Source organism: Neovison vison, chromosome 3 (assembly GCF_020171115.1).
Source record: "Neovison vison isolate M4711 chromosome 3, ASM_NN_V1, whole genome shotgun sequence".
NCBI classification, from domain to species: Eukaryota; Metazoa; Chordata; class Mammalia; order Carnivora; family Mustelidae; genus Neogale; species Neogale vison.
In genome coordinates, this window is record NC_058093.1 from 104,086,939 (window position 1) to 104,098,808 (window position 11,870).

At 50.7% G+C, this 11,870-nt stretch overlaps 1 protein-coding gene and 1 pseudogene across 2 annotated transcripts; both read left to right on the forward strand.

Moving 5' to 3' along the window:
• Positions 1–266: 266 nt before the first annotated feature.
• On the forward strand, positions 267–367 carry LOC122903695 (annotated as a pseudogene).
• A 4,577-nt stretch (positions 368–4,944) lies between these two features.
• On the forward strand, positions 4,945–11,203 carry TMEM177 (transmembrane protein 177). 2 transcript variants are annotated; one of them, XR_006383856.1, is made up of 3 exons: positions 4,945–4,996; positions 6,550–8,310; positions 8,485–11,203. XR_006383856.1 is itself a non-coding variant. In XM_044242624.1 (2 exons), exon 2 carries the CDS (start codon positions 6,572–6,574, stop codon positions 7,505–7,507), a length of 936 nt encoding a protein of 311 aa, XP_044098559.1. In that variant the 5' UTR covers positions 4,945–4,996; positions 6,550–6,571; the 3' UTR covers positions 7,508–11,203. The 2 variants fall into 2 exon arrangements, 1 of the variants encoding a protein (XP_044098559.1); XM_044242624.1 differs by having other exon boundaries at positions 6,550–11,203.
• Positions 11,204–11,870: the final 667 nt, after the last annotated feature.

Here is an 11,870-nt window from a genome sequence, read left to right on the forward strand (position 1 = left end):
TATGGTGATAGGGCTTCATGATGTTTCATGATGCTGGATTTGGCCATGGCTTTTGGCTATGACACCAAAGGCATAGGCAACAAGAGAAAATAGACAAATTGGACTTGGTGAAAATTTTAAAACTTCTCAAAAAACATCAAATGACAATGTCCACAGAGTAAAAAGGTAACCAACAGAATGAGAGAAAATGTTTACAAATCACATATCTGATAAGGGATCAATATCCAGAGTCTATTGAGAACTCCTAAAACTCAGTAACAGAACACATCGCTTCCCGGCCTTTCGGCTAAGATCAAGTGTAGTCGTTGTTCTTATCAGTTTAATATCAATAACAAAACAACCAAATCAAAACGTGGACAAAGCACTTGAATAGACATTTCTTCAAAGAAGATACATGAGTGACCAATAAACACATGAAAAGATGCTCAATATCACTAATCGTTAGGAAAGTACAAATAAAAACTATGAGATACTATCTCACATTCATTAGGATGCCTGCTATCCAAAGTACTTAATTCCTAAGTACTTTGTTCTTTTTGTTGCTATTGTAAATGTCCAGAAAACAGCAAGTGTTGGTGAGAATGTAGAAAAACTGGAGCCTTCGCTCACTGTTGATGGGAATGTAGATGGTATAGCTTTGTGGGAAACAACATGGCGGTTCCTCAAAAAAAAAAAAAAAAAAATGCCATTTCATCTAGCAATTCATTTCTGGGTTCATATAAAAGATTTGAAGACCTGTACCCCTGAAACAAATAATACATTATATGTTAATTTAGGTAAAAAGATTTGAAAGTAGGGTCTTAAAGAGAGAATTTGTACACCAATACTCATAACAGCGTTATTCACAACAGTCAAAAGGTGGAAACAATCAATGTCTATTAACCAATGAATGTATTAAACAAAATATGGTGCATACATATAATGGAATATTTTTCAGCCTTAAAGAGAAAGGAGATCCTGTCACATGCCTTAACATGGACAAAACTTGAGGACGTTATGCCGAGTTAAATTCCCCCTTCACAAAGAGACAAATACTGCAAGTTTCCACTTACATGAGATACTTAGTCAAAATTAGCCACTGAAAGAAGTACTTACTATTTACATTGACCGAGAGGAGGGAATATGCCATGCCCTGTGGGGCAATGGGGGAGGTACCAGGCTCAGTCAGGAAGGAGGAGGAGCAAGTAGAAAGCAGCGCCCAGAGCTTTCTCTGTTGAGGTTTCCATGGGGAGGAATGGTGAGGCAGGGGGAGAGTTTGGAAGAAGTTTAGGATTGGATAGTTTGAATAATTTTGGCAGGCTCTGGTCTTACAGAGTGGCCTCTAGTTGTCCAGTACCTTACTCTGGTATTATTTAGAACAGGGAAAATATTGGGTTGGCATGTGTGAGATGAAGGAGGTGGTCGGGGGTAAGGGCTCTGGATTAGTTGGTTCGCCATTTGAAAGGCATGCTTGTGGTGGAAGTGGGGGGGTGTCATTTGTTATCTCTAGGAAATAGCTAATCCCAGGAGAGGCAGTCTTTCAAGGCTCCCAAATTATAAAACTTCCTAAAATATGGAAAATTTTAAAAACATGACTCAAACACTGCCTCAGTTCTCAGGAATCTCTGCCACCCCATCACAGTCATTGACTCCCACACTCATACACTTGACCTTGCCATCACCAGTATGGATACTGTAAGGTTTTACAGGCGAGATAAACACGACACCAGGCGAGGTAGGCGCAAGGCAAGATTTATGAAAGGCACTCTCTGGCGAAGTTTCAGGGCTCAGGAGAAGGGGAGCCAAGAAAGTTGCGCTGGGAGGAGGTGAGCACCTCAGGCGAGGTTCCGCAACTCTGGAAAGCAGAGTAGGGGAAGTCGCGCTGGGAGGGAGTTGGCAGGGGTCTTTTATCTGTCTCCTGCAATAGGTATCGGGTTACCTATGGTGACGTGACCTGGGCATACATCCTTTTGGCGGGAGCGTCAAGGGTTAAATGGGGGTGTGGGCCGGAAGACGGTGAGACCCAGCGGAGGCCAGACCCCAAGGCAGCGGTCATTTCCGTTGCTCTTCCTGCACTGTCCCCGGTCATTTCTATTGTTCTTCCAGCACTCCCGGAGCCCCTCGACCCAACAGATACCACCTCTGAAGCATCCATTTCCAGCCTCCTACCTTCTAATCACCACCTCCTTATACACATTTAAAAAAAAAAATTTATTATGGAAATTTCCAAACATACATAAAGTAGAGCACAGTATAATGAGCTCTCCCCTAAACTCATCAGGAAGCTACAACAACTACCATCATTTTGTTGATGTTGTTTGCTATCAGACCCTGGTTTTTGCGGTGGTGCTTGTGGTTTCGTTTGGGGTGTAATATTTTGAACTAAAGAGTGGACCTCATGTCACTGCACCTATCAACATTTCGTTATGCATCTCTAACCGATAAGGACTTTTTGGCTTACGTAAAATTCGTGTTTCATCCCACCTAACAAAACAAGCACTTCACTAACATCACCTGACACTCAATCCATATTCAGATCTCCCCGTGGTCTCAAAGCTCTCTTTTTTTACTGTCAACTATCAGTTCAGGATTCCAACAAAAGCCATGTGTTGCATTTAACTGCTAAGTCTTTCACATCTCTTATTTTATAACATTCTCCTTTCCATTGTTTTTTTTATGCCCTTGTCTTGTTTAGAGAAAGCGCATCATTTGCCCTGCGGACTATCCCACATTCCAAATCTAGCTGAGGTCACATATGAAAGCAGGTTATAGCACTATTTACAGACACGAACGAGCAGCCAGACGTGGAGTCTCAGAACCTAAACATATCTCAGTAATACAAGCTAATAGCTCTATGGTCTGAACTCTGCTGGGCATTATATATACATGAACACATTGAGTCCCCACAATAAGCCTAGGAGGTAGATGGTACTCTCATCTCATTTTTTAAAAAAGATTTTATTTATTTATTTGTCAGACAGAGAGAGAGAGAGAGAGAGCACAAGAGGAGGAGCAGCAGGCAGAGGGAGAAGCAGACACACACACACACACACACATCCGCACTGAGCAGGGAGCCCCGATGCGGGACTCAGCCCCTGGACTCTGGGATCATGACCTGAGCTGAAGGCAGTGGCTTAACTGACTGAGCCACCCAGGCACCCCACTCTCATCTCAATTTATTAATGAGAACACTGGGCCCCGAGAGGTTCACTCGCCTAAAGTCACACAGCTAGTAGGGGATGGAGCCAAGATCTAACCTAAGCAGTCCAGCTCCAGCATCCGTGCTGTTCACCATTGCTAGATTTACATCTGGTCACAGGCCCCTTTATGACAGACTTCCAGGGCCAAGATTACAGGGAGACCCCCAAATGCCATCCAGGGACATGTGATTTGAAGTGCCTGCCTTCACTGTCTTTAGTTATATAGATAAGGATATCCAGAAAACTTTCACAATTAGGATGTAACAGGATACCTTAAGACCGGTATTATCCTCACTTTAGAGATGAGGAAACTGAGATCCAGAGGGGTGACATCCTTTACAAAAGAGCAAGAACCCCCTGCCTCCTAAGAAAGAGAACTTTCCCTAGGCTGCAGTCTCCCTGAGCACTGCTTCTGAGCTGAGGCACCAGCCCAAGTCTGGGGGCAGCCACACCAGATCTCGGTTCTTCTCTAGTATCAGCACGGTTATCTCTGCCGAACCAACCTATGACTCCAGAAGGATCTGCTGAGCCAAGCCTGAGACAGGAAACACCAGCCCCACGGTCTCTCCACCTTGAATCAGGTATGGTCCTGACTGACCATTACAGCTAGTTCTTTTGTGATCAAGAGCCCTGTAGAAAGGGCTGAGCTGGTGGCTTGTCTGGAGACCCAAGGGTCCACAGCCTGCTAAACGTCAGAAGCCCCAATGTCCACAAGTTTCTGGATCTCCTTACATCTCATCTTCCCTCACAGTCTCACCTTTCCACCCAGGAGATCAGTTCTTTTCCCCTCTTACTCCAGGGCTTGGATGGAAGAGAGAGTCAGATGCAGAGGCCAGGCCCATTTGGGAGAATTAGCAAGACCCACTAGGCTGAATTTGTATGGAGGCAGGAGATGGAGCAGAAAATGTACAGGGACAGGAGTCCTGTGACATTCAGGTGCATGCTAGGTGCATATGAGCTGCTCAAACTAAATGCCTCCCTTCTTTACCTGTAAAATGGGAATAATGTACTTCATGTGTCCACAGACTTTTTCTGTTAAGGGCCAGATGTCACAATTTTAGGCTTTTTGTATCAGCCTGTCTCTGTCCTGGCTGCTCAACTCTGTCCTTCTGGGATAAAGCAGCCACATGAAACTATAAAGAAATGGGCATGACTGTCTTCCAATAAAACTTTATTTACAAAAACGGATGGCGCACTACATTTGGTCCACCCTCAGGGTGATGATCCCTGACCTAACTGGAGCGCTGCTAGGAAGATGAGGTGACAGGCGCGACGCTGCTCTGTGGACTGTACAGTGTGGATCATTTGCGAGGAACTGGAGGGGCAGCTGCTATGGTAATAAAATAAAGCTCAGCGCAGCTTGCTGGCGGTAAACGCTTCCAGACAGAAAAGGCCACCGACCCGGTAGTCACGTGGGCAGGGGCTCCGTTGGGGGCTTAGCCGTAAGCCACCTCCTGACCCACGCAGATACGCTGTTTCCTTAAAGGCGGTCTCTCGAGTGCAGACAAGGAAGCGCTAGTCCGCTTTGGTCATCCTGAAGCGAGAGTGTGGCAGTTCGCAGCCCCACCGCAAGGTGCTCCGACACCAGCCACCAGCCGGCTAGTCAGCGTGCCACGATCCCTACCCCCCGAGGCCCGCCCCCCCCGGAGGCCCGCCCCCCCCCGAGGCCCGCCTCCCCCGGAGGCCCGCCCCCACCGGATCCTGCTTTGCTCCCGGCCCGCCCCCTGTAGTCCCCGCCCCCAGAGCGCGGGCCGGCGTGCTCTGCGCCAGACCCGCCCCGCGCACGTGTCGCGGCTGCCCAGGCTGCGGCGGAGCAGGTGAGCCCCGGTTGCGCGCGCGCGCCGATTCGCGGAAGTGGGACGGGCCCCTTCGCCAGGGTCTTCTCCAGTTTCTTGGTCGAGCTGCGCGGCTCACGGAGCTGCCGGGACGCCCAACGGGGAGCCCTCTGCGAAGTTGCCGCAGCATCTCCTCGCCCAGCCTGGAGCAGGGCCTTGGCGCTGGTGGGCCTGGGGGCGTCGGAACTTTGTCCAGGACCCTTGCTTTCCTAGCTTTAGTCCCTTAGTTGGAAATATAGGCCCAACTGATGTGCCCCTTTAGGAATTTTCGTGAAAACAGGCCAGGCGGTACCCCCACGTTCTTGTTTGCAGCAACCAACATGCTAATTAAACCTATCACAAGCAGGCAGGAAGACAGTAAGCATCAACCAAAGTAAAATAATTATGAATTTTTGCTGAAATATTTATGGATGAAATAAGAGGACACCCGGGATGTGTTTCAAAATAAGCCAGTTGGAGGAGGAATGTGGGTGGGAGAAGAGAGGAAACAAGATTGGCCATGAGTTGGTTGAAGCTGGCTAATGTGCTGTTTTGTCTACTTATGTAGATATTTGTAATTTAGAATTAAAATTGTTTCTGAAACGAAAAGCTCTCTGATAGCCTGTGTGCCTGTGTTGGCTAGGGTTGTCAGGACAAGTACTGGATAGCAGGATTTAATTTTCTCGGGATCTGGAGGCTCAAAGTCCAAGATTGCAGTGTCAGCATGACATTTCTTCTGAGACCACACTCACTGGCTTGTGGATGGTCCCCTCTGGCTTGTGCTCTCATGGTCTTTCTTCTCTAAGTGTCCGTGTCCTAATCTGTTCTCCGAAAGACACCAGTCAGATTAGATTAGGACCTACCCTAATGACCTCACTTTAAAGACCCCATTTCTAAATACAGTTACATTCTGAGAGACTGGGGCTTAAGACTTCAGCATATGACTTTGGAGGGGACCCACCACTCAGCCTGTAACTTTGCCACTTGGCTAGTTTTGGGGTTTCGTCCAATTAATCTATCTCTGCCTCAGTTTCCAATGTTCAAAAATAAGAGCAATATAATTAGGTCATGGAGTTGTGAGGATTCAGTTGTTGGACAGTATATATAAGGTTCTCAGAATTGTGTCTAGCATACAGGAGGTAAGAAATTGAATTTGGGTTTCACCTATAAATTAGGGATCGTAGGACTTCAGAGTGGGATGAAGAGTGGAGTGAGGCAGTTGGTACTTCATGCCGTGCCTAGCCATGGGAATACAAGTTAACAATCACAACATTATCACAGGGGGTGCCTCCTGCTGTGCCAGACCAACCGTTTTATGTGCATTCATTCATACGCTCATCACAACCTCCCCAGGGATGCCATTGTCGGGTGCCTGTATGGCCGATGGGGAAGGTGGTGCACAGAGATGGAGGTTGGATTTGAACTCTGGCTTGAGAGCTCAGGCTCTTAACCTCCTTCTTCTATTGCCTCTGTTCAAAAGGATGTGGCCCTGGGCTATGTTCAGTCGGCCAGCTCACCCAGGGAACCGTTGGCTGATTCTCTTTTTCTTGGCTCAGGTTTACAACGGTGCCAGCACTCATGGCTGGTCTCCTGTGGCGGGCTGCAGCATTTGTGCAGAGGCACAGGACAGGCCTCTTGGTGGGTTCCTGTGCAGGGCTGTTCGGGGCCCAGATCTCATACCACCTCTTCCCAGATCCCGTGATCCAATGGCTGTACCGGTACTGGCCTCAGGGCCAGCCAGCCCCACTCTCCCCAGAGCTGGGGGGGCTCTTCCAAGAGGTGCTCCAGGACATCGGGGTCCCCTCAGGCCATAGCTACGAGGCTTTCACCACGTTCACCTTCCAGCCTGTGAGTGCTGGCTTCCCGCGACTCCCTGCGGGGGCTGTAGTGGGCATCCCAGCCACCTTCCTGGGGAGAACATTGACCAAGAGCGATCACCCAGTGGTGGTGCACGGGCAAAGAGTGAACTGGCAGAGCCCAGCAGGCGCCCGGCTGAGAGATGCCTTGACCCTGTCCCACGAGGCCCAGAAGTTTGCCTTGGCCAAGGAAGTGGTATACCTGGAGAGCGGTGCAGCCGCCCTCCAGGCCCTGCCGGCCCCAGCTTGTCTAGCAGGAACCTGGGCCCTGGGCGTGGGTGCCAAGCATGCACTGGGGCTCTACGGAGGCCCCATGAATTTACGGGCGGCCTTCAACCTGGTGGCAGCAGTGGTGGGCTTCGTGGCCTACGCCTTCTCCACGGACTCTCTCACTCATGCCCTGGAAGGCTGGCTGGACCGTCGCACAGCTGCACTGTCTGCAGCCTATGCCCGGGGGGGCGTGGAGTTCTATGAGAAGATTTTGTCGGGCAATGTAGCCCTGCGCAGTGTCTTGGGCAGTCACGGAGAGAAGCTGTATACGCCCAGCGGGAACATCGTTCCCAGACACTGGTTCCGCATCAAACATTTACCCTACACGACCCGCCGGGACTCCGTGCTGCAGATGTGGAGGGCAGCACTCACCGCAGGCCGTTCCTGAGGGACTCATCACAAGGATGGATGGGGCTCATGCAGACACCAACCTGCGTTGACTCTGGGGGCTCTTGGTATCTTCGGCCCCAGAACCCAGTGTCAAATGAATCAGAGACTCGGAAACAAAACAGCCTAGATTCTACACCTGTCCATGATTCCAGTGACCTTGGGCGAGTCCCTTTTGAATCTGAGCCTCAGTGTCCTCCGCTATAAAATGGGGGTATTTGTAAATCACCTGACAGGATTTGGGGGTTGTGTGAGCTATGAACAAAAGGGCCTGGCCAAGAGGACACGCCATCAATAATGGGATGTCCCTCCTTGGTCTTAGAATTCCAGCAGGCTGTGGGAGTTATGCCACATCTCCCCACCTGAAGTGCTTATAGGACGGGAACACTTTCCTATGGTGAAGAACCACCATGTAGTTCATCTGGTGGTCTCATCTCACTTCCTTCCACCGTGGGAGAAAGTAAAGCTTTAGAGGTCCAGGTGAGAAGCTAGCATGGCCCTAAGAGGCTGGGAGAAGGAGCTTGAGGTGGGATTTCAGAGCAGGTTTCCCCAGGCCTGATGGCATGCTCAGACAGACCCCTTGGCCTGAAAGGGAGAGAAAGTGTTGCTGGAACCTGGCAAGACCTGTGGCATGGGAGACTTGGCAGGAACTCTGGGCAGAGGAAGAAGAAGGAACAAGCCATTGCAAAACCAAGGCCTTGCAGGGAGGGCACCTGCTGATGTAGTCCAGAGCGTGGCCAGTACCTGGAGAGGAGAGGAACTGGGGTGTTCCAAGGCGGGTGGCAGGGAGGAAGCAGGGTGGAGGTGGGTGCGATGGACTGAGCCTAGTGTCACACCCAGGGCCCAGGGGAATGCTGCACCCTTACTCTGTTCATTTCCTTCAAAGCTTCCTGGTGGCAGGTAGATCAGACCTCACTTTTAATCCCTGGACAGGAGACCCCCTTCCCAGGAAAGGTGAGGGCAGCTGTGGCCAGAGAGCCAGACTTACTTGGCCATTCATGTGTTTTTATTGCCGATTGTGTGTTTTCCCTGGAAGAATGGAAGCCTTCAGGCCTGGCGCCAGTGTAATTCAGGGTGAAGAGACGGGGCCACACCCAGGGAAGGGCGCAGGGCAGTACCAGGAAGCCCACTTGGCCGTGGCACGCACTTCCTGCTGGAGACCGAGTGGGCAGTGGGCAGTGGGCAGTGAGCAGGGTGCAGTAGCAGGTCTTCCTGCTGGGTCAGTCACAGTGGCTGGAGGTCCATTCAACCAGCATGTGGGTCCCCGTGTTCGGCCTGGCAGACACCCCATCCCTCAGATCCTGGGATGGCGGTGGGCACATGCTTGATGGATGCAGAGGTGGAAGATGAGTTATTGAGTGGGTGAGCAAGTCTCCGCTCTGGGAAATGCCACTGCAGGAACCCCTTGGCTTGTCATCCAAGTGCTGCTGCCATGTGTGACTGATCTTGGCCAGAGAAGTGTAGCTTGGGGTCTGGATTTGAGGAGCTCCAGCTGCTCCCCAGTCCCCATGCCAGCGGCTTTCAGTACTGCAGGAGCAGGGTGATGGCTTCGGGCGTTCCCCAGGTGGTTCCTCCAGGCCATTGTCCCCACCTCTCCCAGCTCTTGGACATGCAGATCTGACTGGGTTCCATCCTGCCTACAACCCTCTGTGGGTGTCCTGTAGCTTTCTGGCTAGGGCCGTCTCTCTGAGCCCCGGCCTAATGGCCTCTCTAGCCATCTGGTGTGCTCCCCCCCCCCGCCCCAGCTATATGGAGCCTCACCTCAGGAGCCATTTGGTTGCTTCACTGCTGGCCCTCCCCTTCTTCAGTGCCTTGATCTGGGCTGCTCTTTCCCTCCCTGCCCTTGTCTCAGGTCCTCAGAGCTCCTCCAGCAGGAGTACTCAGCCATCTGACTTCGAACCTTCCCCATTCATGCCTGTCCCATGCCCTGTACCTCTCCGCCCCTCTCAGGGCTTACTGTAAAGAAGTTACCTGGCAGATAGTACTCAGCCTCCCCTGCACTGAAACATACTGTTTGCAAGGGCAGGGTGGTGGGTCTTGTTACTTCTCTGGACTGAGGCCTTCCATAACATTGTTGAAGGCGCAAGCAAGGCTCTGAAGCTACAGTAGCCGGGCCTGGCACCCTAGAGGCTGAGCTGTGACCATCTGGCTGGCTGTGCACGTGGGCAAGGCCATCTGAATCCTATGTGACCCTATCCTGGCTTCCCAACTTGGGACTCTCCAAGGGCCGAGCCTGCCCTGGCCTGGATCAGGGGTTGTTGTTCCAGTGGGGGACACAGGACACTTCTGGTCGCTTCCAATAGAGCACAGATTGCCACTTGGGCCACCAGCCGCCCCCCCCACCAATGAGCTTTAGGAAAAAGGGGAACCTCCAAGTTTTATGATATATTGTGCCCCCACACATGGATTTGCGGTTTGTGCCCAGAAAGCTTCAAAAACATGCTCCATGGCTTCATAGATGGGCTAGGTGGCAGGGGGTTAGCTGGTACAGGTCACATCTTTCCTCAGATGCCAGATGCGTGCCTCAGTCATCAGCATTGCCCTGTGTCCCAGGCGAACGTTATTCTCCTGAGTACCCCCCCCTGCCCCCGCCAGCTACATGTTCACAGTTCTCTGAGTGTGAATATGCAAAGATACCCAACACCCCAGAACAGTCCTCCATAGGATTCCAAACTAGGCTAACTGACAGGGGCACCGCAACACAAATGCTCTCCGTGCTCCTCCCTGTGCCTGCATATGCACGCACACATGCAGACACAGCCGGAACACAGGAAAGGGCGTCCCAGAGTCTTAAGCCATCACTGGCTCTGCCCATTCCTGACCCTACCAGGCCCCACTTCCTTGTCCAGGAGCCACAGCGCTGTGCCCCCTGCAGCCGTGCCTATAGCTGATGTATACACGTGGGACCCACATCTCCAGGCAGGTTTATACCCCAGGCTGGGCTGGAACACATGTTTGGGTCCTTACCCAGCGAGACCTCCTGCCTACTACAGCCCTACAGTAATGCCCACGGGACCTCTGTTGTGCACCAGACACTGTGCAAGCTTCCTAGAATCTTTTTTCAGTTAGCCCCAGATTGGAAGAGGTAGTTGGTAATGTCATTTCAATTCTACAGGCAAGGCAAGACAGGTGAAGAAATGGGCCCCAAACCTTAAAGCTTTGAAAGTGACAGAACAGGGATTTGAAGTCAGCACCCTGGTTCCAGATCCCTGTTGGGAGGCCTTCATTTACACTGTCCTGTTAATCATGAGGGTTTTGTCGTGGAAATTTGTGCTGTGGCCTCTACAGCCTTTCTTCCATGCCGGTTAGAGACAGCTTTCCAACCTGACCTCTCATCAGGAAAAAATGGCCACTGAGCAGATCTCCCCTCTTCCAGGGGAGACCCTTTCAGGTAGCTGAAGAGAAGGGGGCTGCCCAGTCCATCTGATTTGGTGCTGAGGTGGGAATGGGGTGAAAGCGCCATGGGTTACAGAGCCCTTGGGCCCCGGCTGAAGACAAGGTTACTGTGGGAAGCAGGAAAGGACTCGGTAGCGAGCTGTGGGGTCAAATGCTGGTCCTCCCACTTTAGCAGAGTGACTTTGACAAGTGATTTCACATTTCTGCCCGCGAGCTTTCTTTTTAATGGGGTTGTTAACATGTAGCTCCTGGTATTGTTTGATGAAATGAAATAAAGTTTGCAAAATGCAAAGCCCAACAAGAGTATATAGTAAGCTTTATTTTATTTTTGGTAATAATGACCTGTCTTTATCATTTACTGCATTTGACAGAAATTACCCTTTTAAATTTTTACCTGTGACACTTCTACTTAGTTTAACTGTGACATGTACAACGTAGTGTAAATGAGCCTCCATATTTTGTCAAAATACTGTCTTCATTCTTTGATCATGTCACACGCAGCACACACCCACTCCTGTGCACCCACAGCCAGAGCCATACTTCTTCAGTGGGACCCAGGAATAAGAGGTCTGTTCAAAGTCTCAGCAGAAGGGAATACACTTTTTTTTTTTTTTTATTTGTCAGAGAGCATGTAAGCAGAGGAAGCGGCAGGCAGAGGGAGAGGGAAAAGCAGCCTCCCCGCTGAACTAAGCCCAATGCGGGACTCGATCCCGGCAGCCTGGGATCATGATGTGGGCTGAAGGCAGCAGCTTAACCAACTGAGCCACCCAGTCAGCAGTATCTCCTTAAAGACAAAGGTCTTGAAAGGATTAGTGCTCAGTGTTCTCAGCACAACAACACATTTTAGTTCACAAGGTATTTTGGCAATGCTTCATCTGGGCAAGAATAGGGGCTTTTGAGAAGTAAAGCTTTAAGGGATGCCTGGGTGGCTTAGTCAGTTAAGCGTCTGCCTTCTACATGGGTCTTGA

Excerpts from the sequence above, each read along its gene's own strand:
- TMEM177 (XM_044242624.1), top strand. The coding sequence starts at position 6,572 with ATGGCTGGTCTCCTGTGGCGGGCTGCAGCATTTGTGCAGAGGCACAGG.